General features: G+C 38.6%; 2 protein-coding genes across 2 annotated transcripts in view; one reads left to right on the forward strand and one right to left on the reverse strand.

Annotated features, from left to right (window-relative positions):
* The window catches only part of LOC306992676 (myosin phosphatase Rho interacting protein), a 56362-nt gene extending 42841 nt beyond the window's left edge, over positions 1 to 13521 (forward strand). The window contains exons 19-27 of the mRNA XM_079601802.1: positions 532 to 4239; positions 5193 to 5340; positions 5443 to 5548; positions 5692 to 5851; positions 6619 to 6726; positions 7308 to 7394; positions 7509 to 7674; positions 8239 to 8315; positions 12297 to 13521. Coding sequence (XP_079457928.1) covers positions 532 to 4239; positions 5193 to 5340; positions 5443 to 5548; positions 5692 to 5851; positions 6619 to 6726; positions 7308 to 7394; positions 7509 to 7674; positions 8239 to 8315; positions 12297 to 12368 — 4632 coding nt within the window. The 3' untranslated portion in view covers positions 12369 to 13521. The remainder of the gene's footprint in view (positions 1 to 531; positions 4240 to 5192; positions 5341 to 5442; positions 5549 to 5691; positions 5852 to 6618; positions 6727 to 7307; positions 7395 to 7508; positions 7675 to 8238; positions 8316 to 12296) is intronic.
* Positions 13522 to 24018: 10497 nt separating this feature from the next.
* On the reverse strand, positions 24019 to 25332 carry kcnj12a (potassium inwardly rectifying channel subfamily J member 12a; the record flags this gene model as incomplete). The annotated part of the gene is made up of 1 exon (XM_079602465.1): positions 24019 to 25332. The coding sequence occupies one exon, from the start codon at positions 25330 to 25332 to the stop codon at positions 24019 to 24021; it is 1314 nt and encodes a 437-aa protein (XP_079458591.1).
* Positions 25333 to 26867: the final 1535 nt, after the last annotated feature.

Raw genomic sequence — 26867 nt, forward strand, 5'->3', positions numbered from 1 at the left:
AATGTGAACATCTGGCAAGCTTTCAGCTGTGCTTTTCTATTTTGTTGTTGTTGTTGTCTCATTCATCTCTTGTCATCCTTTGCATAATTTGCATTGTGTTATCATTCCTCTGTTGTTCTTTTTTTTTTAGTTGGTGTTTTATAATCTGGTGTAGTGTTTCTCCATCTGTTTCTTCCATCATCTCTTAAGTTTCCTCTTGTATTTTTTTCTGTACAGTGTCATTTATATTATCCACAAAGACACAGTTGCATTTCATAGTTGCATTCTGTAGTTCCACAGCCTCTTTAGATCATTTATTTCCCTTTTTATTGTGTTGTTCACATTTTTCCCTCATTGTTGAGCACCATTTTCTCCATCTTTGATGTTATCTTGAAAAAGCACAGTGGAAAGCTTGAGTAAGTATGTAACTTCGGAAATTGAACTCCAAACGTTCCTGGGTTCCCAGCCACAGCCTAGAAGACGTTGAGCATCATGTATGTGGCCATAAAAGAGAAGACTTCCTGTTACTAATTGTACTTTCCTCTTAATCTCTTAAAGAGTGACACAACCACTGCAAAGCCTTCGTCTGATGTAGTGTCTACCCCTGTTCACCGAGCACCATGGCAGCGCCTCAGCAAACTGAACCAGGATCTAAAGTCCGAGCTGGATTCCCAGCGTCGGAAGCAAGATAAGTCCAGTCATCAAGTTAGCAGCTTGAGGCGTAGCTACAGCGAAGCAAAAGATATCATAGGACACCATGAGGCAGAGATCGAGGCCTTGGAGGAAAAGCTAACGGCTGCCATGGCAGAGATTGTCGTGAGCGAGCAGGCTGTGGCACGAATGCGTAGCGAGTTGAAAATTGAACGGGTTCGCTGTCAAGAACGTGAGGAAGAATGGGTTCGAAATGAGGTGACGTTGCGGTCACAGCTGCGAGAGAGCGAGGAACGTCTACGTCAAGTTGAAGCCAGTTTGCTAGAGAAGAGCCAGGAGTTGAGGCAGCTTGAACAGCAGCAAGCTTTGCAGAAAGACCAGCACAGAGACGTGCAGAGGTTACAGGAGAGACTCTCTGAGGCCACTGGGCGTCTGATTTCCATTGAGGAAGCTCAGACTATGAGAGAGGAGCGGGAGAGAAAAGAGCAGCGGAGCCTGGAGGAGAAACATGAGCGGGAGCGACAGGGACTGACCTGGAGGTTGTCAGAGTCCGAAGAGAGGAGGCGTGAAGTAGAAGAGCAACTGCAAGAGGCACAAGAACAAGTAGAGGCGTTGCTGAGAGGGAGTGGTGGGATGCAAACTATGGGACTCAGGGATGAAGTACATCGTCTTCAGCAAGAGTTGGAGGTGCAGACGGATATGGTGGAAATGCTGCGGGAGAGTGTGAGGAGGCTGGAGGAGGAACGTGACCAGCTTACCTGCCGCTGTCAAGAACTCCTCAATCAAATTTCCGAGGCCGACCGAGAGGTTGGAAAGCAACAGGCATGTTTAACGACGGTGGAAACAGACTATCACTCCCTTGAGAGCTCGTACGAGCGTGTCTCGGAAGAATTTGCTAGGATAAGTCAAGTGCTACGAGAGAAGGAAGAGGAGGTGAAGCAGACAAAGGAAATGTATGAGCAGCTAATCAGACAGAAAGAGCAGGACTTGAGCGAGGCCCTAATAAAAATGGCTGCCTTAGGCAGTAGTCTAGAAGAAACAGAAGTTTGCTTGCAGCAAAAAGAGGAACTTCTTTCTAAAATGGAGCATGACTATCCAGGACTGGTAGAGTCCCGAAGAGCAGAACAGGAGCTACAGGCAAAACTGGTGGTTGCAGAGGATCGAATTGCTGAGCTGGAGGAACACCTCAATACCCTGCGACTTGGTTATGCAGATCTCAGAATGCGACGTTGCCGCTCCCAGGAAGATATGCTTGAGGGTTTGAAAGAGATGCAACATGATGTTTCCTCATCTTCAAGTCTCTCCCAACTTCCTATTGCAAGAAGCAGCTCAGAGACGGAAATGTCCTGGGTAAAGCGGCAGAGGATTCGCTTTTCCACCATCCAGTGCCATTCCTATCAGCGGCCCCAGGGAGTAGAAAGATTTCAAATGGAAAACACGTCTATGGATCTGACACAAGATCTGAGCCTAGACCACATACATGACCTGAGCCTGACCCAAGATATCAGTGTAGCCAGTGACAGTTCATTCCAGCAGTGCAGAGATCCAGAGAAGTTCATCTCTATTATACATGCTCTGGAAACCAAACTATTGGCCACAGAGGAGAAGCTCAGACACCTCACTGAGAAGATACGGGACCAGCCTGATCTTTCAGCAATGCAGGAACATCTGAGCACCAGAGCAACCATGGAGGACTGCACGACTAAAACCTGTGATGAATTACCAATGGATGAATCCAGTCAGAAATCCCTCAAGACTTTTGGTGAGCAAGACACTGATGAATATGAGAAGGCATTGGCACTGGTAGAGTCTTGCACAGAAAAAGTCAGAGAAATTATTAGCAATCAGAAAGAGACCAGTACTACTGAATATCTCATTTGCACCCTTGCAGAAGTAGAGAAACTGCTGGTTTGTGCCACCACATACCTGAGGAAGGGCAGCACATTCAATGAGTCGTGCCAGATCTTTGATGCACCAGATGTGCAATCAAGGAAGGAAAGTATAAAACAGTTTGCCAGAACATTATCCTTTGAGGCTGAAGTTCTGGAGAGGATGGGCTTCTCTCTGCAGGACCTGAACTCTGATATTATGTCGGCCCTAAACTCCATTCACAAGGATGCTGAAAACATCAAGAAGGACTGCGATGACTGTCTCTCAATTGTTTATGCTGATGTACTTACAAGAAAACTAATGCTCGAGACCATGTTCTTGGCAGAGGTGGACAAGCTTGAGATGGGTAATCTAGCAAATAGTGCTTTTTCACAGGATGTCATCAAGAATGCCTGCATTAGTGCTGAGCTTACCTATTCACTTCAGAATCTAACAATGAATTTTCAGGAAAAATTTGATGAGCTTCAAAAGGACTTGGTCAAAGCAAATGAAACTTTAAAACACAGAGACATGGCTCTGAAAGATGCTGTTAGTGTGTCAAAGCATGCTCAAATTGAGAGCATGCCCCAAAGCATTACTGATCATCTTGCTGATGTCTCTCCTCCTGAACTTGCTCCCTACATGGAGCAGATTGAGATTGAGGAAGCTCAAAGTTTAGCAGCAGAGATTGTCCGCAGACACTTAGCCATCGGCACGCTATCCCATAGCGCAGAATCAGAATCGCATCTGCAAACAGGCTGGGAAAATCTCATTGCTGAGCTCAAGAAGCAAGCAAAAGCCCTTCGTAATCTCTCTCAGGAAATTGAGAGGGTCTGCGAGGAAGGGGAAACAAATTCACTTTCCGGACTTGCGAATGCCATCCAAATGAGCTCATGGCGCAGCGACTCCAGCTCGGTTTGCATGCGAGAGGCCTTGATGCAGGTGCAGGTCACGTATGTTGCTTGCCGGTTGCGAGCGGGTCACGCGAGGGAACTTTCTCTTTGCCAGGAGACTAGCCGCAACATGGCAGTGCTCGTCCAGGAACACGCTGAGAGTGTTGCAGCCATCCAAAGGCACTACCAGAGCTGCGTGGAGAAAGAGCATCTGAGTTTTACCGACACTATAAGTTCCTTGCAGGAGGAGAATGACATGCTACGAGGGGAACTATCCTATAAGCTCAGGGAGCTGCAGGAGCAGCGGCAGAACTTAAACCAGTTGGAAGAGGAGTTTCACAGGGAGAAAGAGGAGCTGAAGAGCAGGCATGCAGAAGAGATGGGAAGGGCCGAGCAGGATCAGATAACCAGAGAGCTCGACTTAATGGAGCGTGCCGCAAACAACCAACACAGGGTGGAGACCCTGCTGCTAGAAATGGAAGATGCCGAGTCGAGGCACAAAGAGCACATCCGAAAACTTGAGCAGGATTTTCAGAGTAAGGTCCAGGAACTAGAACACAGCAACAGAGAGGATCTACACAAGCTGCAAGAATGCTACAGCCAGACCATCTGCTCATTGGAGGAGAGGAACGAGAAAGTGGAGAACAAAGCTGAGGTCGACGCATGTCCCATGGAGGAAGGGGATGGATCTGATCAGGTAACGTGCAGGGATTCAGAGTCCCTGCTCCGAGTCCGGGAGCTGGAAATGCAGTTGAGCCGCATGAGAGAGGAGCTGGAACAGAAACCACTGGATGGAGATCTGACCAGCCTGAGGGAGAAGTACCAACGAGACTTGGACAGCCTCAAGGTTTTAACCTTTCACCTTTCAAATTTAATGTCACACCCATCCACCGCCATGGCGCCATGTTTTTAGTTTGTTGCTGTTAATTTGGGTTGCAGTGGTTTTAGCTGATAATCGTTTTGGGAATATTGCTTATTGCATTTGTTTATACAAGTTTTAGAAACAGTACACATTTCAAAATTACTAATTAACACAGTTATGTTAAGTTTTTAAATAACTGCAACCCTGTAGCCTCATAACCATGATGCTTTCCTTTTTTTCTATGCTGTAGTGCACATTAGCTGCACTGGGAGTTTTGAGCACACACAATGACCATGATTGACAGCTATCACAAATTACTCTTTACTTTTTTACTGTGTTCAAAACACCTTGTGTTTTTAGTGTTAGCATTGTTGTCTTCTGCGTTAGTGTGATTGCATGAATTCGCTCTAGTCAATCAATCATGCTGATTTACTTTCATTCCTCTGTGCTATCTGTCATCTCTCATCACAAGCAAAATGTTGTTTAAATGTTTAAACAAGATGAATCCAGCCATCCCCTTTGATGCCACCCAACCCTGTTTGTAATCTATGTTTGCTTCTGTAGCCCTGTAGAGACGATGGCTGGGTAACGATTGGTTTTCTGATTAAGCTTTTCATCTGCATAATTTGTTTATATTGATTCTTAAAATCCCAAGACTGATCATTTAATTTATGCCTGGTCAAATAATGCATTGCAAAATTCTTTACAGACTCCAAAATTGATCATTAATGTGCCAAATACATGAAAAATGGGCTTTGCTGAGTACATTTTATAAACGCTCTATCCACCATCAAGCCACCAAGATGGTGTACCAAGAAAAATGCACCAAGACCAAAAAGACAATAGATACCCAGCCCTAGTAGAGAGCCTGCTAGGGTAGATAGATTGTGTTTGGTGTTTGTTTGTGTTTGTGATCTGATGTTGTTTGTGGAACGCAGGCAACATGCGAGCGTGGATTTGTAGCAATGGAGGAGACGCATCAGAAGGTGATAGAGGACATTCAGAGACATCATCAGCGGGAGATCCGGAAACTACTAGAGGAGAAAGAAAGACTGTTAGACGAGGAAACAAGTGCCACTATTGCTGGTAATAAAAGCACCACTGTATATAAAATACACCAATTTTTCATTGACAATGAATTACTTCCAGTTTGAGTTGAAGCATCACAGTAGATTGCTTTGTGTGCAGCGATTGAGGCCATGAAAAATGCTCATCGCGAAGAACTGGAGAAAACGCAACGATCGCAGATGAGCAGTGGGAGCGCAGACATCCAGGAGCTGCGCAGACAGTACGAGTAAGACCCCAAACATCACTATATCTGCACAAATCACTCTTGTTTTGGTTTACCGTTGTCACTAGGAAGATTTACATTTATTCATTAATGCTTCTAACCAAGTGAAGTTTTGATGTGTGTTTATTTACATTGTGTCCATGTAGGGAGGAGTTGCAGTCTATCCATCGCGAACTAGAGGTTTTGTCGGAGCAATATTCTCAGAAGTGTTTGGAAAACGCACATTTGGCTCAAGCGCTGGAAGCAGAGAGACAGGCGCTGGGGCAGTGCCAGCGAGAGAACCAGAAACTGCATATACACAACCAGGTCAACAAAACTTTCTGAAAACAGCCTGATAAAGAGACTAAACTGTCTCATAAAAAATGTATAAAGTTTATTTAAATAATAGTTTTTAAGGTTTGTAAATTATAAATATTCTTTATTTATGGCAAGACAACCCATGCAAATAGGATAAAAATTATAACTAATATAAATCACCATACTTTTTACAACGACATTTTTTGTATTTTAAGTTCTAAAATTGTACATTTAAATATGCAAATGAGGCATTATCTAATTAAATATCCAATAATTTGCATACATTTCTAGAAAAGAAATCTAAACATTGGATGAAGCTGGGTTTCATTTTGTTGACATCTATAAATGTACATTTTGGATATCTCTATTTATCACTCCTTAAATCAGGAAATAACAGCCAGGGAAAAAAATTCACCCTATTTTTAGGAATAAAATGTAGTATAAAATAAAGCAAATGAACAAACCCCTCTGTAAAGCCCTTCACAATATAGAAGTGGAGATTTCGATCTTATTTCTGACTAAGACTCATTTTGAGAAAACGGCCTTCAAAGTTTTGTTGAAATCTACAACAAAATAGATAAAATAAACTGTGATAAAATAAAAACCCTTAAAAGTGTAGTTTGGATGTGTGTTTTTTCTCACTTATCTAAAACATGTTATAAAAAGCCAAATAACCTTTGCCTGGCCACATTTTTGCCTGTATTTACTTGCGAAGTCAATCAAGTTCCCCACCATGATGATATAAACATAAACTTGTGTGTGTGTGTGTGTTACAGGAACTAAATCATCGTCTGAATGAGGAGATCACCAGAATGCACTCCTGCATCAGTGGAGACAAAATGACTTCCTCTCTGACACAAGGCAAAGACATCTATGAACTGGAGGTACAGCACAAACTCTGTCATCTGAATTTTCATCAGTTAAGGAACACGTCGACTTTTTGGGACTTCAGCTTATTCACCGTATCCCCAGAGTTAGATAAGTCCATACATACAGTACCCTTTTCATCTCCGTGCGTGCCGTAACTCTGTCTGACGCACCCACCGCTAGCCTAGCTTAGCACAAAGACTGGAGGTAAACAGCTCCGCAGAAGTAGCAGTGCTTCGCCTTCTGAGAATATAGTTCCCAGTGTGTATACGGTTAGAAGATGGTTGTGTCTCATGTGACCTTGTTATTTGTACACGCTGTGACTATAAAATCACAACATGTAAATAGGAAAATGTTGGCGTTATTTTGTCACTTATTGGGAGCAGTATGCTAGCTGGAGCCATTTACCTCCAGTCTTTGTGCTAAGCTAGGCCAGCGGTGGGTGCGTCAGACAGAGTTACGGCACGCTCGGAGATGAGAAGGGTATGTATGGACTTATCTAACTCTGGGGGATACAGTGAATAAGCTAAAGTCCCAAAAAGTCGGCGTGTTCCTTTAAAGGCGTCATGCACATCATCTAAATGTTGTTTTGCTGCAGGTTTTGCTGCGAGTGAAGGAGTCAGAGATCCAGTACCTCAAACAGGAAATAAACTCTCTCAAAGACGAGCTGCACACGGCATTTCGAGTAATATGCACATTGCACACACATGAGTTGTGTTTCTCAGTACACGTGTTTCTCTTTAACAGCTCTCCGAACACATGCTAGCGCGTTCTGATGTGTCGTTCATATGTGTTGCAGGATAAGAAGTATGCCTCAGAAAAGTACAAGGACATTTACACGGAGCTGAGTATCGTGAAGGCTAAAGCTGACTGTGACATTAACAAGCTGAGGGAGAAACTTTTGGCTGCTACAGAAGCTCTTGGGGAATTAGACGCTGAAGGAAGTGGCGTTACTGCTGGATACGGTGAGACTTTTGAAGGATTAGTTAACACAAAAATAGCAACTCTATCATCATTTACTCAGCTTCATGGCGTTTCAAATCCACATGATTTGGTTTCTTCCGTAGTGCACCAAAAGAAAATGATTTCAAAGACAAAAAAGCATCATAAAAGTACTAGTAATTAACCCATATAGATTTTTCAGTGACTGATGCTGATATTCATAACTAAAGTTTAATTAATTTACAATTTTCAGTTTAAAGCAATTAAGAAATGCACGTATACACTGAATTTATACAATGATATATTATTTTGTATTATATACATTTTTTATTATAATCATTTTACAAAATTTGTACTTAACTTTTTTACTTACTCAAAATGCACCTAAAATATTTGAAAACAGAAATGTAGATTTAAATCATGTCGATTTTGTTACTGTCAGTTATCAGTTATTGGCTGATGAAGAGGATTTCATATTAGATCGGATCTCAGATCATTCCCAAACTTATTACAATAAGAGTGTGAACAAACACTAAAAAAATTTCTGTGTATATGTATGAGCTGAAGTGTATTTGTGTTCGATACAGACATTATGAAGTCAAAGAGTAACCCAGATTTCCTGAAGAAAGAAAAATCCAGACAGATGCGTGGGGTCAGGTCAAAGGTGAGAGTTCAGAGAGTGTCTGTCTGTGTCATAAATATTCTTGTCAGCCATTGACAACTCTGAATGTATTGATATTCCTGTACATCTATGTGTAAATTTGTTGTTTGTGTTTATGTGCCGTCACTCAATTAAAAATAAAAATTAATATAGACTATACTATACAAAAAGTCAATATCTAGTTTATTTTTAGTCATTGATCCACTACAATCCATTTTACATTCGAGTTTGTGAATCTGTCAGTGGAAGTCTAAAATTATTTTTTTTTCCGTTTTTTTATAGTAAATGTTACATAATTATGGAAGCTTGTTTCCACTACGGAATGAAAAATGTAATTGCAAAATTTGATCTCACAATTCTGACTTTTTTCTCGTAAAAATAAGCTATACATAATTTGTTAATCTTATTTTTAAGTGACAGCCCTAGTATTTATGTGTATGAAGTATGAAACCGTGTACACGTGTGTGTGTGTGTGTGTCCTCACATGTGTACGTTGCCCTGTCAGGCAGAGAGTGAGGGGTTTGTCGGGGGTAGCTGACCGCTGTGACCCCATCAGGTGCAACAGGTGAAGCATTCATCGCTCGTGTGAGAGTACGGCTATGTTAGCATGGAATATGGAGCATATTGCACAGAATACTGTATCCCACAAAAATGCAAAGCGTCCCACTTCTATATCCAGTGTGAGGAATTACCTGCAAGCATTACTGCCATGATTTTAACCTCTCTTATTTGACATATTTACACAATATTTAATTAAAGTGCTCCTATTATGCTATTTTAAAGGTTCCTAATTTTCTTTTGGATTCTCCTATAAAAAAAGTTTCATTTTCTCATTATATACTGTATATTGCAGCATCAGCTCTTTTTTCTCAGTGTCTGAAACTGTTCAATAAAGGATTCATTCTCTCTAAACTCCTTTCCGAGAGTTGCTCTGCTCTGATTGGTCAAATGGCCCAGTCAGTTGTGATTGGTGGACCGCTTACAGCAAGTGTAGGAAACCAAACACCCATTACCATATCTGGTAATGGGTGTGTAAAATTAACATTACAGTTTTAGCATGGAAAAATACCTACGGTTTTAAACGCTAGGTGGTGTACATTGTATACTGTGCAGTATTTAGTAAGCTAGTATTCCATTTTGAACACAGCCGTTGAATCCTGCATGAGCCCTACACCTCCCCGACAGTTGGAAACTCTCCTGCAACTTAACCTGGTCGACACATAACCAGCACAGATCACATTTTTCTGAATGTTATGTGTTCTTACTGGTTTTATGTAGAGTTGTCTTGTGCGTTTGTGTGTGTTTTTTTAATTGTTTGGTGTTTAAAGGTTGTATCAGCGATTGTGGGTGATGTCACTTCGGTTTGTGTTTGAAGCGAGATCTCAAACAAACCAAGTTAGCTCGCCCCTCCCTCCCCCTTTCGTGCATCATGAAAAAAACCCATCACATCCAAACAAGTCAGCACTAGCAGCTACTCACCTGTCCAGAAGAAGCAGTGCAACCTCGGCATCCGATAAAAAAAAATGTAAAAAAAGTATTTATTTTTTTTACTTTCATTTCTTTCCACCGTTCAAAAGCCTTCCCGACAACTATACGTGTCTTGGAATAATCACGATGGGCCTAGAGAGACGCGTTTTTTTGACAGCTTGCTTATGGGGCGGGCAGCTAGGAAAGATTAGATGAATGTGATCATTTATGTTTGGGCCTGAAATCGCTGATACAACCTGTAAGTAGACTTTATATTTGGATGGTAATTGTTTGTAAATGCATATTTGCATGACTCCCTTGACTTAAAGGGATACTTCACCGATTAGCATTAAGCTTTGTATCCATAGTATTTTCAAATGACCGTGCTTCCCCCCCCTCATGTCCCCCTGAGACATCCCCTTCTGTATTGTGTGTCCGGAAAAAAGCCTCAGATGACGCAAAAATCATCATTTAGCTCATTGGAGGCTATTTCGGAGACTACAGCCAGTAGTAGGAGCGAGTGCCGCCCGTAGGAGGTTTTCTCAAAACGGATATAAATCCCATCAGTATTTCAATTAATTTATCAACTAAATCGTCACAGAGACTCACGATAAAACGGTGTCTTTTCAGTTTCGAGTCAGCTAGTATCCTAGTTGTGTGATTTCTTCCAATACTGCCCTCTGTAACCGGTAGGTGTGGCCTCAGCGAAGCAAGTGCATTCTGGGAGTTGTTGTCTTTCATCCACATGAGCTAAAAATACATTTTCTGGCTTTTCTCAGTCTAGAAGGCTCCAACTTCTAAAATAATTTCATATTTCTTCTACATAAATGACACAATTGAAATACACATTCATCTTTCCAGCGGTGAAAACAATGAAGTTGTTCATTTTCGCTCTTATGTGCTCCTCGTGTGCACTACAAAGTCAGCTGTGGCTCTGATGATAACGGCCTGTTACTTACACATGAGAATTATATCACACTAATGATAGATGGTTTGAGAAAAACACTGACATTTTTAAGTCCGACGATAGTAATTAAATCATTGAGTGACTCCTACAAATGCTGAAGTGCCACATGTGTAAAACAATTACCGTCTTAATAGACTTTTGTGTGTGTGTGTGTGTGTGTTATTGTCATTTTTCTTGTATGTTTCTCTGTGATAAGCACTGAATATATTAAACAACTTAAAGGGACATTTAAGGAAATGTTTTTTTTTTCCTCAAACCCTGTTCTTTCACTTTCTTGGGAAACATGAATTTGTTTTATATGTTTTTTTTGTTTACTTTTGGGGTAAATTGTCACCAAATAACATCTCAAATTCCTGCAAAAAAATTCCTTAATGACACGAGTAAATGAAGTGTCATGTGTCTCGTTTAGTTCTTTAGAGCGATCTAATAGTGTAATAATAAAGAAAGCGGACACCGTGTGTGTTCAGACAGTACAGAGTGGTCATGTGCAGGTGTCGTGTTGCACAACGAAGCAGCCACAGTCTCAGACAGTGAATGACGGATGTGAAGACAAAGAAATGGATATAAAACCATTTAGAGGAAAACAAGTGAATATAGAAACAGGCTTTGGTTTAAAACCCCCTGAATGTCCCTTTAAGCCGAGGAATGTGCATGTTCCCACGGTGGACTGTTGTGAAGTCAAAGTTCAGTCTGAAGTATCTAATGTCTGAAAAATATGATCAAGGGAAGTCATAAAAGTTGATTGTGATTAGTTAGTTTTTACTGGCTTAGGCAAACACGAGTAAATCCAATGTAACATCTATTTATGTATTCATATATTTATTCATCATTGATTATTTAACATTATTTATTTATATGTTGGCTTGTTTATGTGCATTTTTTAAAGTACAGACTTATATACAGCAGACAATTCATTGTAAATTGTGTTGGCCATTGAATTTAAAGAACTGAAGAGAAAATTACTTTTTGTATAATGAAGTTTTGCAATCTAACATAGTCATTTGTTTATTTGTATTTTTTCTTTGTTAATAGCCTAATTTCTTTATTTTTCTTTTTTTTGCCTTTTTAATTAAATTATTGAAGTTTTAATAATTTATTGCATTTATTATTTATTTATTTATTTACAGTTTTATCCAGTCTATTAAATACAGCAGGCAATATAATTTAACTGTCATTTACGTTGGCCAATGAAATTATTGAATTTCATTTTTAATATTTACATTTTTATTTTAATGATGTTTTATTACAGTTTCATTCAGGCTATTAAAAACAGCAGATAACATAATCGAAATGAACATTTTATTGGTCATTGTTTGGTAAACATGGTTCATTTCAACCAGCCTTTTTAAAAATTATTTTTCCATATCTACCATAACCGCCTTAGCTGGCAATGATATCAAAGTTGAGTTTTTCCTCATTAAAGTGTCATTTATGTGTGGTTTACGATCACATGATTGAAATTAAACAGACGTTCTCTTATTAAGGACCCGTTTTTATTAATTTATTCCCAAGTATGAAAAATATCAAGTTTCTCTCTCTCTCTTCCACAGAGTTTGAAGGAGGGATTGACCGTACAGGAGAGGATGAAGCTCTTCGAAACTAAAGACTCCAGAAAGATATAACACGTTCTTTCTTTCACTCTCTTGTTCCTCTGTATTCTCACTCTCTTTTCTTCTTCATTGAGATCTTCTTGGTTGGTAGATGAAGCAAGGTGAAGAACTGTATCTTTCTGATTGTGTTTTAATATTGTTCGTGTGAATTAAGGGAATTACGTTTCAATATTGACACATCGTTTTGCCAACCTTCAGCTCTGATGAACCTCTTTTTTTTACCCTTTTTTGGTCTCTATAAGTTCTGAAGCTGTTCTTCATCATCATCACAGTATATATGAACACACTCAGTATTGAACTAGAACACTAGACGTGTGTGTGTGTGTATGTGTGTGTGTCTTCCTCATCTGAACATCTTCTGAATGGAGAACTGGCTGCTGTTGTGCTGGAGACGTTTATATGAATATTCTGAGAGAAGAAGAATTATTGACAGAGAAAGATGTTATTTTGCCAATGATATTGTACATAAGTTGTGCGCGTGTACGTGATGATAACACTTTTTCAGACTTTCTAGTACTGTAACCTTGAGATAAAATGACGTGGTAACGTGAGTGCGAGTGTTTTGTAGAGTGTTTTTGATCGTCAGAGAGATTATGTGCTTCATTCATTTACTTGAGGAGAATCTAATTGCTGTTTTAATTGCTTTTGTGTTGCTTTTGGTTTATATGAACGTGCAAAATATAGAGCAACCAAACGTGATATCTGCTGTGGTGTTGCGGCGTAAAGCGCTCGTTCGGCTACTGATAGTGAGCTTAATTCGTCCTGCAATTCGATCCGAACACGGGACATTTTAATGGTTTCGTTGTGTTGTTACAGATGTTTAATACTGGCTTTTGCATGAATATGAAGCACTTTGAGTCGTTGATTTTTTTTGTGTTCTTGGTTTTGAGAAACATGTAATTCCATATTCCTTCTGCTCTAAAAGTCAGAAAGTATTGAACACACAACAAAGAAAACTCACTGTATAATATTCAATATTTGCTATGTAAATATTTGGTTTTAGAGAAGATTTCTTTATCCTGTTCTCTCAGTCTGCATAGAGAAAAAAAATCTTTATATCTATCTATACACGGTATGTCTACACCTAATTGCATATCTGTATGAATATTTTTATTTTGGTGTGCGTGAATGTGATGCATCTGTAATAAAAATGTTTTTGAATCAGAAATACACTAAGTTCTTTCTTTTAAGTCCCCATGAAATCAAAATTGGATTTAATTTTTTGCTTTTAGTATGAATATGTTAGTCTTACTGTTATCTATAAGCTAGTGCTCCAAAACAATGACAAAATTAGCATTTAGATGATATAAGCGTTCAAAACTTAGTTTCTCACTTCTGCCAACATGGATCAATGATTTTGAAGACATCACTCTTCACTTCAGCTTCTCATCAGATTTTCTGTCCAATCGAATGCTCTCTAGAATCTGAAGCTCCGCCCCCTACATTATAAATAGACGCTGCAGCTGAAATTAGTCAGCTATTCACACATTTACTATTGTCTACATGATGAATTGCACATTAAGGGATAGGGAATCATTCAGACAGTGTAAACATGCTTTTCATTGTGGCGATTGAAGTCTGGTTTCGCGTTAGTGTCACGCAAACCGCCGCAGCTCGGTCCAGAGACACGACACGCAGAGCGGATCATATCAGGGTTCCTACGGGGTTTGGAAAAGTATGGAAAAGTATGGAATTTGATTTGAGTAATTTCCAGGTCTGGAAAAGTATGGAAAAAAAGAAAGCAGAGTATGGAAAAATATTTGCATTTCCAGACTATTGCCCCTGTTTAGTTTTCTATAATATAAAATCTAATGAATTTAAAATAATAATAATAAAAAAATGCTGTGCATTCACGAGTTCACACATACATGAAATCAGATATAGTAATTTATCCCCTCTTTGACTGGGATAGAAAACCAGCCAAGAGTGAGGTGATGAGGTGATGGAGGGATGCTGTGAAACTGTCATGATGGGACACAGGTGATACCGGCTTAAATCCACTTTTTGGGGTGAAAATACTGACATGGCTAAGACTTTTGCACAGTAGTGTATATTATAAACTTTTTTGTGCCCTCGAGAAACTATTCACATGTGCACGTGAATTGTTTTGCATGCTTGCGCATTACAATTTCTGGTTTTATATATAACCTATGTCTACTGACACTACAGCAGAATATATAAATAACTGGCTTAAAATCATTTTTGGGGACTGAAAATACTAATTTTGCTTTGGAGATCTCCTACAAAAAACGCTTTCATTTATACATTGCATTAATATACATTGCACATCGCCACATTTTTCATGATTCTCACACAGGTTTGATGATTCAGTCTCTTTAAATCCCTCCTTTTCACGAGCCTACTCTGCTGTGATTGGTCTACCAATTACAGTGATTGTCGGAAGCCCACACCACTACTAAACCTACCCTAACCTACCCATGCGTGTCCTATGCACGTAAAAACGAATTCTCACGTATAAATTGCACGATAAACACAATAGGTGCTAGGGACGCATTTTGTGTGACCGGGTTGGTTACCCAGTGACGTGTAGCCGTCACGGAAGTGGGATTCAAATTCCTGATGACTCGGTTTAGGTGGTTAAAAGTCGATTCTTTCTTTTGAGAAACAATATCTTAATTTATTGCGTGCTCTTTCATTTGCATACCTTTGCAGAGAGCTGCATTACACATAGCATGAAAGGGAATATTTGAAAAAGCATAATAGGGGCAATTTTAATATGGTCTGAAAATCTACAGAGAAGATTTGAAATTTGAGTCTGGAAAAGTATGGAATTTTGAAATGGAAAATGTGTAGGAACCCTGTCATATGATCGAGTCGCCGCAGACCAGAAAACGTATCGGATCCATTGGAATTCTGCACAAGATGCTATACTTTAAAGCGATTAGGTGGATAAACGGTTAGAGATTAGGAGGAAACTACGGCTTTACTGACCTCAACGGCTCTGGTTGAGCTTTGATATAAAAGAAAACAAAATGCTATGGCTATTTTTTTTTTAAAGGGAAGGAGTGGTTCAATATGTCCCCTCTTGTCTTCCTTTTCAGTGAAAACTGTCAACACATTGAATAATGCTGTGCGTTTCAAGTTCAAGGCACCTCAGTGGGCCTTAAAAACAACAACGTGTCCGCCATCTTGGAACGGTTAACACGACGCTGTTCATCACTGACTGACCGTATATAAGAGACTGAAACACACTAACAAAATCGAAAATGTCACTGCATTGTGCAGCATATAGCTGTAAAAACCACCGGAAACAGACACCAATAAACCATCAAAGTATTTATATCTATGTTGTGATTGTCAACGGCGTGAAGGTTTGTTCGATGCAGTCGCTATTTTGTGGAAAGCTCACACAGACACATATATATGTGTCGTAACGTATATATTTCAGCCGTGTTTCGTAGGACGTGCGATGAGTTGAACACATGATCTGGTGAAACTGATGAGCAGCAGATGACTACCGTAACACTGTCTGAAGAAGTCTAGCAGCTAATCTAGTAACCTGATGCTCCACCACTGTCATTCAGGAGCCTAAATTGCCTAACTATTATTATTTGCTACAGGTTTCAAAATGATTACAATGAGCTTTCAATTTTTAAGTAGAATTGGTAATACCTGAAATGGTATTTAGCTGTATAACGTACTACACAATAACAATAATCTTTTTATTTACGATTAAAAAAAACGTTTTGCAGTTGCGTTTGAGAAGTAATGTTAGTACTGGCCGGCAGGGGGAGTCACGGATCAGCTTTACTGGTTTCTTTATCATGCTTTTTCTTTTTTTCTTCAAGGGCACCAGTGAGCAAGATAAGACACAACCAGTGACCCTGTGTCAGGTGGAATTATGGTCAATACTAGGGTCATTTCTGAATCGTTTTCTTTGTCTAGATTTTTTTTTTATATTAGATCTTGTTTTTATTTTAATTTTAGTTAAAAATGTAGTGATTTTGTTGTATTTTTGTCATTTTTAATTATTATTATTTTAAATGTCTTTTGATTAAGTATTATTTTTTTATCTTAAGGTATTAAGTTCTTAAAAAAAAATGTTGCTTAATTAAAAATAAAAAGTTTTATTTTAAGTTTTAGTTTCAGGCATTAATGAATTTAACTTGCAGATTTTGGTTAGTTTGCAAGGGCTTTGAGTTCAAATTTTGACCTTTTTAAAATAAATAAATAAACCTATAGCAATTGCCTTTGACAGCCAGTGGTTATTATGTAGTTGTGTTCAATGAAAGTAGTATTTTTGACATTTTGATAATGACATCTTTTTGTGAACACAAAATGCCACATTATTTTGGGCTGAACTATTGCTTTATGTTTATATTTCAGATATAAAAATATGTTAAAACTTTGTGTTGATTAAAGGTTAAAGATAATTTGTTTAATTATATCTGCAACATGAAAGGACACTTTATTTTCATTGAATGATCTTTCACGTCCCTGTATTAACTATAAAGGAAAAAGATGGAGGGAAAGAAAGTATTTTAAAGCTGTGAATAACTCTTGAAATCCCTGATCAGATTTGATGTAGTTTATTTCGAAGGCGTTTATTGAGTGTTCGTGAATAATGAATCCAGCAGCTGAGGATTCAAAGCTCAAATACAAACATGTTTCCTTCTATTAACGCTCTATGATCACAGTTATGTAAGTGCATATGTGGGTTTGGTGTGTGAAATCTCCATCATGTCTGTCACTCATCTCAACACATGCGGCCATTCAAACCACACACCATTCACTTTTTATGAAGTTAGGCATATTTTTATGATTGAGGGCCGACAACAAGAACTTTAACATAGCATTTACACACACACACACACACACACATGCAAAGTGAGATATTTCAAGCCTTTATTTGTTATAATTTTGATGATTATGGCTTACAGCTTATGAAAACCCCAAATTCAAAGAATTGTAAAAAGGTTTTCATAAGCTGTAAGCCATAATCATCAAAATTATAACAAATAAAGGCTTGAAATATCTCACTTTGCATGTAATGAGTCTATATAATATATTAGTTTAACCTTGAATTACTGAAATAAATGAACTTTTGCACCATATTCGAATTTTTCGAGTTTCCATAAATTTTTTTTTAATGACAAACCAAATTCCTTGAATTACATTATGATGTTTCATTTGCATATTTAAACCTAACTTTTCAGAAAACCAGTAATGCAAAACAATTCTCTGTGATTTAATCAACAGTGATATTTATTAGTTGACATTTTTGCCCTATTCTCCCGTATGGTGTCTTGCCTTAACTTGCATAATTATTTTCATATTTAAAGAACTGACAAATAAATAATTACAAATTGATTCTTTGTTGCAGGGTAATCTTTGTTGCTCGCGGTAATAATGATCTAATCTGGGAATATTCTTGATGTTGAGCTTCCTTCACCCTATACTTTCCAGTTCTTGAGTTATTATTCGCCATGATAATGCAGGACACCTGGAAACACAACGCGCTGTTACGTCTCCATGGAAACAGAAACCACAGAGCCGGCGCGAGAAGCCGTAGATACATGTATTAATAAATACATATGCAAATTATTAGTAGAAGTCATTACCTGTGGGCTACATCTGTTTCTCTGTGCAGGTTGATGATTTGGGGCTTCAGACTCGCTGGTTTTCTGTGTTAATGTCGTGTTCGAGTAAGTTCTGCAGGGTAACCGTTAATTGAGTTGGGCTATCACCTATTATTAACGTTAGCAGCTAGCAGCTAATCTCTCTGGAATAACTTACCTGAGCCTTGGTCAACGGCGTCATTCAAAAATATGTGTAAACGACCATCTAATACAGTCAAACTTCATTTCAAAAGGCATTTAAAAATGTTCAACAAGGCTTTATCAAGCCAGCATTTACAGTATGAATTTGAGCTCACTTTAACTCGCACTGCAGCTCTTCATCGTGTTTCCGTAAAGAAAGTGAATTTAAAAGACATTCTCAATACAATTCTGAACGGCTGACAGTAAAAATACTACAGTAAAAAACTGTTATTTCGTTAACAATATGTTCCCTTACTGTTTACAGAGAAAGACTGTAGGCTACTCTAACCTTGCATTTCATGTAATTTTACAGTAAAATACTGTTAAATGTACCCCTTTTTTTGGAAGTAAAAAAAGAACAAATCATAATTTACAGTAAAAAAAAACATAAACTGACATTCCCAGAATTCCCTGTGAAACTCATATTTGATGGTTTTAAATTAAATCATTATGTTTCTTCTTAACTTTTTTGGTATCAGTTATTATGTAGGCTACATTAGGGTTTATGTTAGTTTTTTGTATTACATTTTTTTTTACTGTAAACTGCCATTTTTTACTGCAAATTTCAGTTTTTTTCCTAGTGTGGTTGAAAGACTGATGACTTTAGAGAATGTGAACAAGTTTGTACACCCATAAATGTTTGCATGCTTTGTCATAAGCAACATTGGATGTGATCCAATTTGACAAAGAACCAGTCAGATGAGTCTCTGTAAAGATTTTGTTTCCAGTAGGCCTACAACACAAATTAAAATGGCGTTTTGTCTTCTATCTTCAGTAGCAGGTGTCGCTCTCTCTGGCAGAACTCACGGCTCGTAGGCGTTTCTTGTCATTGTCTTTCGGTCTCCTAAACTGGCTGTTTTCAACAGTTTTGCCCATTTCTCCCTATACAAAAATTCAACTCCCCACATCATTTCTAATATGATTCAGATCTCTGCTTTGACTTGGCAGTTTTATAACCCTCATCATTCCTTTAATTAATTTTGTTTTGTGGTCTGTTGTAAGATCCACAGGCCTATATGTGAATGTGTTCACAGGTGTTTCATCTCATATAATAATATTATTGTTTGGAATAATAATGAAACGACAGAAGAAGAGAGTGATCTAGTATTCATTTTTTAAATATTGTTATTTTTTCTTTTTCTTTTCTTTTTCTTTTTTACAAAAAAGTTGTACAGTACAGCTCACAAAAGTTATTATAACTCTCTGTGCTTTCTCAATGAATACATTGCTTCACTTCACTTCAAACTGGTAAAATCGAAATGTTTTTGTCCTGATAAATTGTGGTTGATACATCACATATTGCTTTGATCTTTACATTATTGCTGCATGAATGTGCCCTTCATACTAACATACAGTGGCATAACACACACACACACACACACACGCACGCACGCATACACACACATACACAGATATGCAGCAGCATTCAATCTGAGCCACAGTTTCTAATAGTGATTATTAAGTCTTTCTCTTTAAAGCAATATTCCGGGTCAAATAAAGCTAAAGCTAATCTCAAGCTCATCTGTGACATTTTGTCGATCACCTTTCACAATAATAGGCTATTGTCACAAAAATTGTGTTTGCACTTATAAGGCACGTCTATGGGGCAAGATATTTTGTAAAACAGAAATGTGCAGCGTATAATTTTTTTAAGTTGTGTTAAAGCGGCTATATTAATTATTCGGTTGCAAAATGTGTTATATTAGCTCTACTAAATAGGCCTACGTTTCCTAAATCATCGATTGGAGGTGGAACTAACTAAGGCGGATGAACATCTTCTGCGCTGAAACGCCTGTAGGTGGCGTTTTCTCCAGGTAAAAAGTCTCTTTCTGGTATCTTTGCACAAGAGTTGCTGTTTACTGGCTTCACTTGATCATGACAGGATTAACTACACATCAAGGTAATTAAGTAATTTTTATCAATAATTCCGTGTCAACACGGAGGCTACAAAACCTAGTACCTAATAATTCTTGCTGTATGTATTCTAAGCAATGAGTTTGTCTTTATATAATAATAATAATTAAAATTGCATTTTTATATGAAGCACACGGCTAACAAGCATCACACTGGAGGATTACGAAATACCAAAAACGTGATTAGCATAAAATATAGGCTACCACAAATATTGCATAAAATATTTTTTAATCAGATTGAATGATTTTTACTTTTAGTTTTGGTAAGTGAAATGTATTTACATCAATTTCCTTATCCACCATCTTGGGTGGATTTTTTACTGAACTTGTCGCTGCGACATCTGCTGGTCAAAACTGCAAATTGCAACTAATCCTCTGCTCAAACATGCACTTTTACGAACCAATTGTAAATAAGTTCTAGTAAATTCAACGAAATGAGATCTAAATAATCAAATACCATAAAATAGTGTCTAATAGCCTATGTGAATTGTGTAGGGTGTGTTTTATGGAGGGCTTGCGAGACAATTAACTAGGCTATTCATTTTCCTTTTTTATTATACAAATGTGTAATTAAAACTGTTCTGAGAGTAAATATGCACAATAGCGGAGAATGAATTAGCAAAAATGTCGAAACCGTTATAACGTATGAAAGGTGTGTTCGACTTGAAGTGGCGCTGCGGTGATCGGTGTATGACATCATAGGAACGTTACCGGGGCGCGAGACGAGCGATTCGGAGCCCATTTACTGAAATCACGGGGCTTTAGCAATTTGATACGTGTTTCAAATCACAGTTCGAAGCAAAGTGTTAGATGTGCTTTAATATTTGGCCAATTCCATTGAGAGCACCTGCATGCGATGTCTTGAAAGGCTGCCTACGGAGACAGCTAAGTCGTTTTTGGAACAAAGAGACACTGGCTGTTTTAAAGGAATCGTTTACCCAAAAATGAAAACTATATCCTGCCTCTTCCCAGCTTTGTAATGGCATTGAATATTGCCTGAGTTTTTTAAGCTCCAAAAATCAAATGCATCCATCATAAAAGTAGGCCTAATCCATACGGCTCCAGTGGGTTTATAAATGCCTAATGAAGCGAAGTGATGGTACAAAAAAAAAATCCCTATTTTTAAACCTTTATAAACTATAATCACTGGCTTCAGGCAACGGTTCATGATGCCGAGTGGAAGGGTGACCTCTGACCCAGCGTTGATTATAGTTTAGAAAAATATGGATATTTTTCTTACAAAAAACCCCATTGGAGTCGTATGGATTACTTTTATGATGGATGGACGTTCTTTTTTTGGGCTTCAAAAACTCGGGCACTATTCAATGCCGTTACAAAGCTTGGAAGAGCCAGGATATTATTCAATATAACTCAGATTGTGTTTGGCTGAAAGAAGAAACACATACACGTAGGATGGCTTGAGGGCGAGTAAATTGTGAGGTAATTTATTTTTATTTTTGGGTGAATTATTCCTTTAATGCCTTCCCCCCATAGACTTCCTTAGTGCATTACTGTAAACATGATTTTTGTTTGCTTTTACATGAAATGCTGGTGAAGTTATGTCATTTATGTAATAATTGACAGCTTTATTTAACCTGGAACATCCCTTTAAAGGAACTGCTAAAATGCATCAAGATGTATTTGGAGGTTTTTGTCACAATAATAGAAAAGAGAAGATGATGAAATGCAGATTGTACTCAACACTCAGTCCCGTGTGCATAGATCAGTGAATACTATCATACTCAATCGTTATATTTCAAGTTCGGCATGTAGTTTCTTTTTTAAATATTAATAGAAATGCAGTAAATGTTGGCATTCTTGAATCCCATTCTGTTTATGAAAAATTCGGCAGGAAGTTGAAATATATTAAGACAGTTAAATGTATTAAAATACGACATTTGAAGGGAAGTTTCTGGATTCACACAGAGTTTTCTATCAGGCGTTTCTGTCAGAGCCTCAGGGACAAAAGATTAAGATCTAAACAGTTCAAATAAGATGATTATTATCCCAGTGAGTTCTCTGAAGATCTGCCGCTATATTAGGTTACATGGTGCAAACTGATAATGTCTACATTATATATATCTCTACCTAAATATATATCTCTATTTTGCTGTAAATATATCTAACAAATATGCAGGAGCATGTTGTAGTTTTAGGAGTGTTTGCCATTTAACCTTCTCCTTGTGCGTCTCACATGAGGCATTGTGCTCAGCTGCACAGAACACACACACACACACACACACACACACACACACACACACACACACACACACACACACACACACACACACACACACACACACTCACACTCACACTCAGGTGCTCACATTGTTCACATGGTCTGTCTAGGTAGTGCAGTTGTAAAGGAGAATTTATCATGTCTCACTGATCAATGTGTGTGTAGATCTCCAGGGATAGTGTGTGCCCCGGCATTGCTTGTCATTTGTGCTTGGATTGAATGCAAAAATAAATTGACTAATATCTTTCTTCCTTTTCTTTGTAAATGTAACATTGTCTTTGTTTTTCTCTTGCTAGAAATTAATATCGCACACAAAACCATGAATCTATGCAGAAATATTTACACATTAAAGGAATAGCTCACCAAAAATAATAAAAATAATGTTGTCATAGTTTACTCACCCTCATGTGAGTTTCAAATGTTTTCAAATGCTGTTTTTGTTTTGTTTTGTGGAACACAAAGAAGATTTATTTTTTAAAGAAAATGCTTTTCTACATAATGACAGTTTATAGTAGGGTTGCAAAATTCAAAGTTGGAAACTTTCTATTGGAATGAACAAGAATATATGGGAATTAATTTAAAATTGTAGTTTAACTTAAATAATTAGTTGAAAAAACATCTTAATCTTGGTTAAAACAACTATTTTAATGGGACATATTTAGGGTGGGGAAGGGAAATCTAATTTTGAATGGGATTTTTTTGGGGGGGAATCATAGGAAATATGTTTATTTTATTCAACATTCATGTTCATTTGTTGTTTAATGAAATAATCAGTTAAAGTTCTACTCACAAATCAAAAATGTTTTAAAATGTGTATTAGTTTGCATGCATGTCTGCTTATGACCAAACACAATGTTTAGATTTTATGTTTGTATATGATACAGTTTGTATAAATTAAAATTACCCAAAATTTCCAATTAATTCCCAATTAATTTCCAACTTGGAATATTTCCAAAATTCGCCAGCTTAACTTCCCATGGAAAGTTTCTGGAAATTTACAGGAAATGTTCTGTCCCTTTGCAACCTTAGTTCATTGTGACCATGACTTTTAAAAGTCCACACGACTGTCTTCTGAAGCCAAGTTATAGATTTATGAAAACAAATAGCATGGTGCATGGTGGATATAAGTGTTTATAAAATATATCGAAACGCATAATAAGAAATAAATTATAATATATAACATATAATTTAAATCTTTTATATAATTTTTTGTTTCGTATTTAAGAACAATTACGATTTTTTTTAATATATAATTTTAATATAATTATAAAAAAATATTTTTTACAATTATATATATATTTTTTGTTATTATAACTTTTCGAAATATTTCCTTATGTATTCCACGGAAGACAGTCATACAGTTTTGGAACTACATGAGAGTGAGTAAATAATTTGAACTATCCCTTTAAGAATCAAGAGTTCAACAGCTAAACTAGTATCGTGAAACAAAACGAGGAAAAGATTCAAGTTTTCCGTGCAGGATAAAAAGATTCCTACTCTCTCTCTCTCTCTCTCTCTCTCTCTCTCTCTCTCTCTCTCTCTCTCTCTCTCTTCGAATCGGCATCTCCCCTCCGCTACACGTCGCTCCAGCTTTCACACATTCACCCGTTTGTTCATTGCTCATTCACTCGCTCACTCTCTCCGTATGGCACTTTGCATTGTTCTGCATTTTAGAAGCTCCAGTGTCTCCAGGAACGAAATTCGAGTATCAAAAAGGTCATAGTAAAGGTTCATATCTCTGACTCCCTTCGGTATGACCTTTGCTCCGCGCAGCGAGGGTTCAGTCGTTCGAAATCATGTCGAGGCGTTCTCTCCGGGCTGAGGCTCCTCGCTCGCTCTGGCTTTATCCTTTCCGGACTGTCGTCGTCCTCCTCTTCGTGGCTCAGGATGGCCAGCTCGTTCTCGTAGCAGAAGGAGTTGGCGCTGGGCACCACCAGGTACTTGTTTTCCATCATGTCCTTGGCACTGCAGCGAGGGGTGGACGGCACCTCGTAGGTCTTGTGGAAGTGTGAGTAATCAACCTTGTATTGGTTCTTCTCCTCAAACAGCACCGGCTCGAATCGATGCCCCCAGAGGATCTCGCTAGCCAAGTAGGAGCTTCTCGCCTGTGCCGTCATGGCCGTCGCCTCGACCATTCCCTCCAAGATGACCACGATCTCAAAATCCGCCGTTTCGAGATCCTGCTTAGCGACGCCGAACAGAGGACTCTCCTGGTCGATTTGATGCAGGATTGTGATTGGCGAGACTAGGAAGATGCGGTCCAGCCCTTTGTCGAAACCGACATTGATGTCCAGCTGGTCGAGTGGGATGTACTCGCCTTCGACCGTAACCCGCGGTTTGATGAGCTGCGCTCGGACGTGCGCCTCGACGATGTGACTCTTTCGCAAGTTCCCCACTCGCCACATCAAGCACAGTTTCCCATCACGCATGGCGATGATGGCGTTTTGCGAGAACAACAGAGTCTGCGCTCGCTTCTTAGGACGTGCCATTTTGGCCATGATTGCTCCGATCATGAAGCAGTCGATGATGCTGCCCACGATGGACTGGAAGACCACGAGAAACACGGCGAAAGGACATTCTTCCGTCACGCAGCGGAACCCATAACCGATGGTCGTTTGCGTCTCGATGGAGAACAGGAACGCCGCGATGAAACCGTTCACCTGCAGAACGCACGGCGTGAAGTTGTCGTCGCCCGCCGGGTTGTCCAGATCACCGTGGAGAAGCGCGAGAACCCAAAACGCCAAGCCGAACGCCAACCAGGAAATCACGAAGACTAGCGTGAAAACGATCACTAGGTAGCGCCAGCGGATGTCCACGCAAGTGGTGAATATGTCCGCCAGGTAGCGCTGGGACTTCTCATCCATGTTGGTGAACTGCACATTGCACTGTCCGTTCTTCTTAACGAAGCGGTTGCGACTTTTCCGTCGAGTGTGGATTTTCCCGTTGCCATATCCATTCATCCCTCCGCCATGCATGGTGGTTAAGCGCAGAGCATCCTCCTCCGTCGACACGATACTGTAGCGACCGATCCGACCCACGCTCATTCTCTTTAGCGTCCACCTTCCTATTTTTCCAATCTGGTGTTCCCTCTCTTTTAGAGCGGTTTAGCAGTAGTACAAGTCCAGGGTGGTGGGTGGTTTAGTTGTAGTGATGTTGGGTCAGATCCAATCAACAGCAGAAGCGCTTCGGTTTCCTCAGACCCTTGGGAGAAAGAAACAGATCATCATCAGTTCATAAAACTGTGAATGAGAGGAGGCATTTAAAAAAACATATTACTATATTAAAGTAATCGTTTTAGCAGATGTTTTTATTGCAAAGCAATTTGCAGTGTTTATTATTATAGAAAATATATTGTTTATAATTATTAAAGGGGTTGTGAAGTATGATTTCACTTTTCTAACTGTAGTTAGTGTGTAATGTTGCTGTTTGATCATAAACAACATCTGGAAAGTTACAACGCTCAAAGTTCAAAGCAAAGGAAGATATTTGCTTTTAAAGAAAAGGACTACAACAAACGGCTGGTAGGAACTACACGACATTCCTCCCGTTAGTGACATCACCAACCCTAAAATGTACATAAGCCCCGCCCCCTGAACACGCAGTCCATGTTGAGAAGAGGAAGAGTTGTTGTAGTCGAGCACATTTGTGAGTCAGATCAAACTTTAGCATCCATCTTTTCACATGCAATAGAAAGTCACTCTGTGTGCATCTCACAACAGTTCCTATACGAGCGGTTTATAGATTACCATGACAGAATATGCTAATTGAAGATAGTTAACTCCACATCAGCAACATAAATTCATCAACTAACCATTCAGAGACGTCCTGTTCTTCTACATGTTGTCACTTCTTCTTGAGTCTCTCCATCTTTGTCTGACTCCGGTTTAACATTAAAGGCAGAACAGTTTCTATAATTTTAGTGTGTGTGTGTGTGTGTGTGTGTGTGAGGTAATCGCAGCTGCTAACACACACGAGCTCTTGAAACCCCGCCCTCTGCAGCTGCTAATTTGCATTTAAAGGGCCAGTAACAAAACGGTGCGTTTTTGCAAACCCTCAAAAAGTGACAACTTTAACATGCTATATAAAAATATCTGTGGGGTATTTTGTGCTAAAACTTCACACACACACACTCTGGGGACATCAGAGATTTATTTTACATCTTGTGAAAATGGCATTTTACCACCCCTTTAAAGAAAATTACGTAATTGCGTAGCTTTTTTAAATTAAAATAACCTGTTTTATTTAGCTTTTTATTGAGTTTATTCCAGGTCTTTCTGCTTTCTTTCTGAAGAATACATGCAATGCTGCCATACAATGTGATTGAAAGGAGATCTGTGGGCCTTGATGCTATAAAATACGTTCTTGTTTGGAAGGTCACTAGATTTTAGAGCCAAAATGTGCCAAAAGGAGTGTTTTCACCTACAGTTTCACCTTGATTCAGACTGTGTGACATTGGTGTGTGTTTGATGTTTGGACAAAAAAAACGATCATAAAGAGGAATTGAGGCTGTTTTGTTTTGGGGTCAATTGTTTTGCTGATATTTATGATATTAGTTTGGCATTGCACAGGCTGGATATTG

Source organism: Phoxinus phoxinus (genome assembly GCF_949152265.1).
Source record: "Phoxinus phoxinus genome assembly, chromosome: 24".
In the NCBI taxonomy this organism is placed as follows: Eukaryota; Metazoa; Chordata; class Actinopteri; order Cypriniformes; family Leuciscidae; genus Phoxinus; species Phoxinus phoxinus.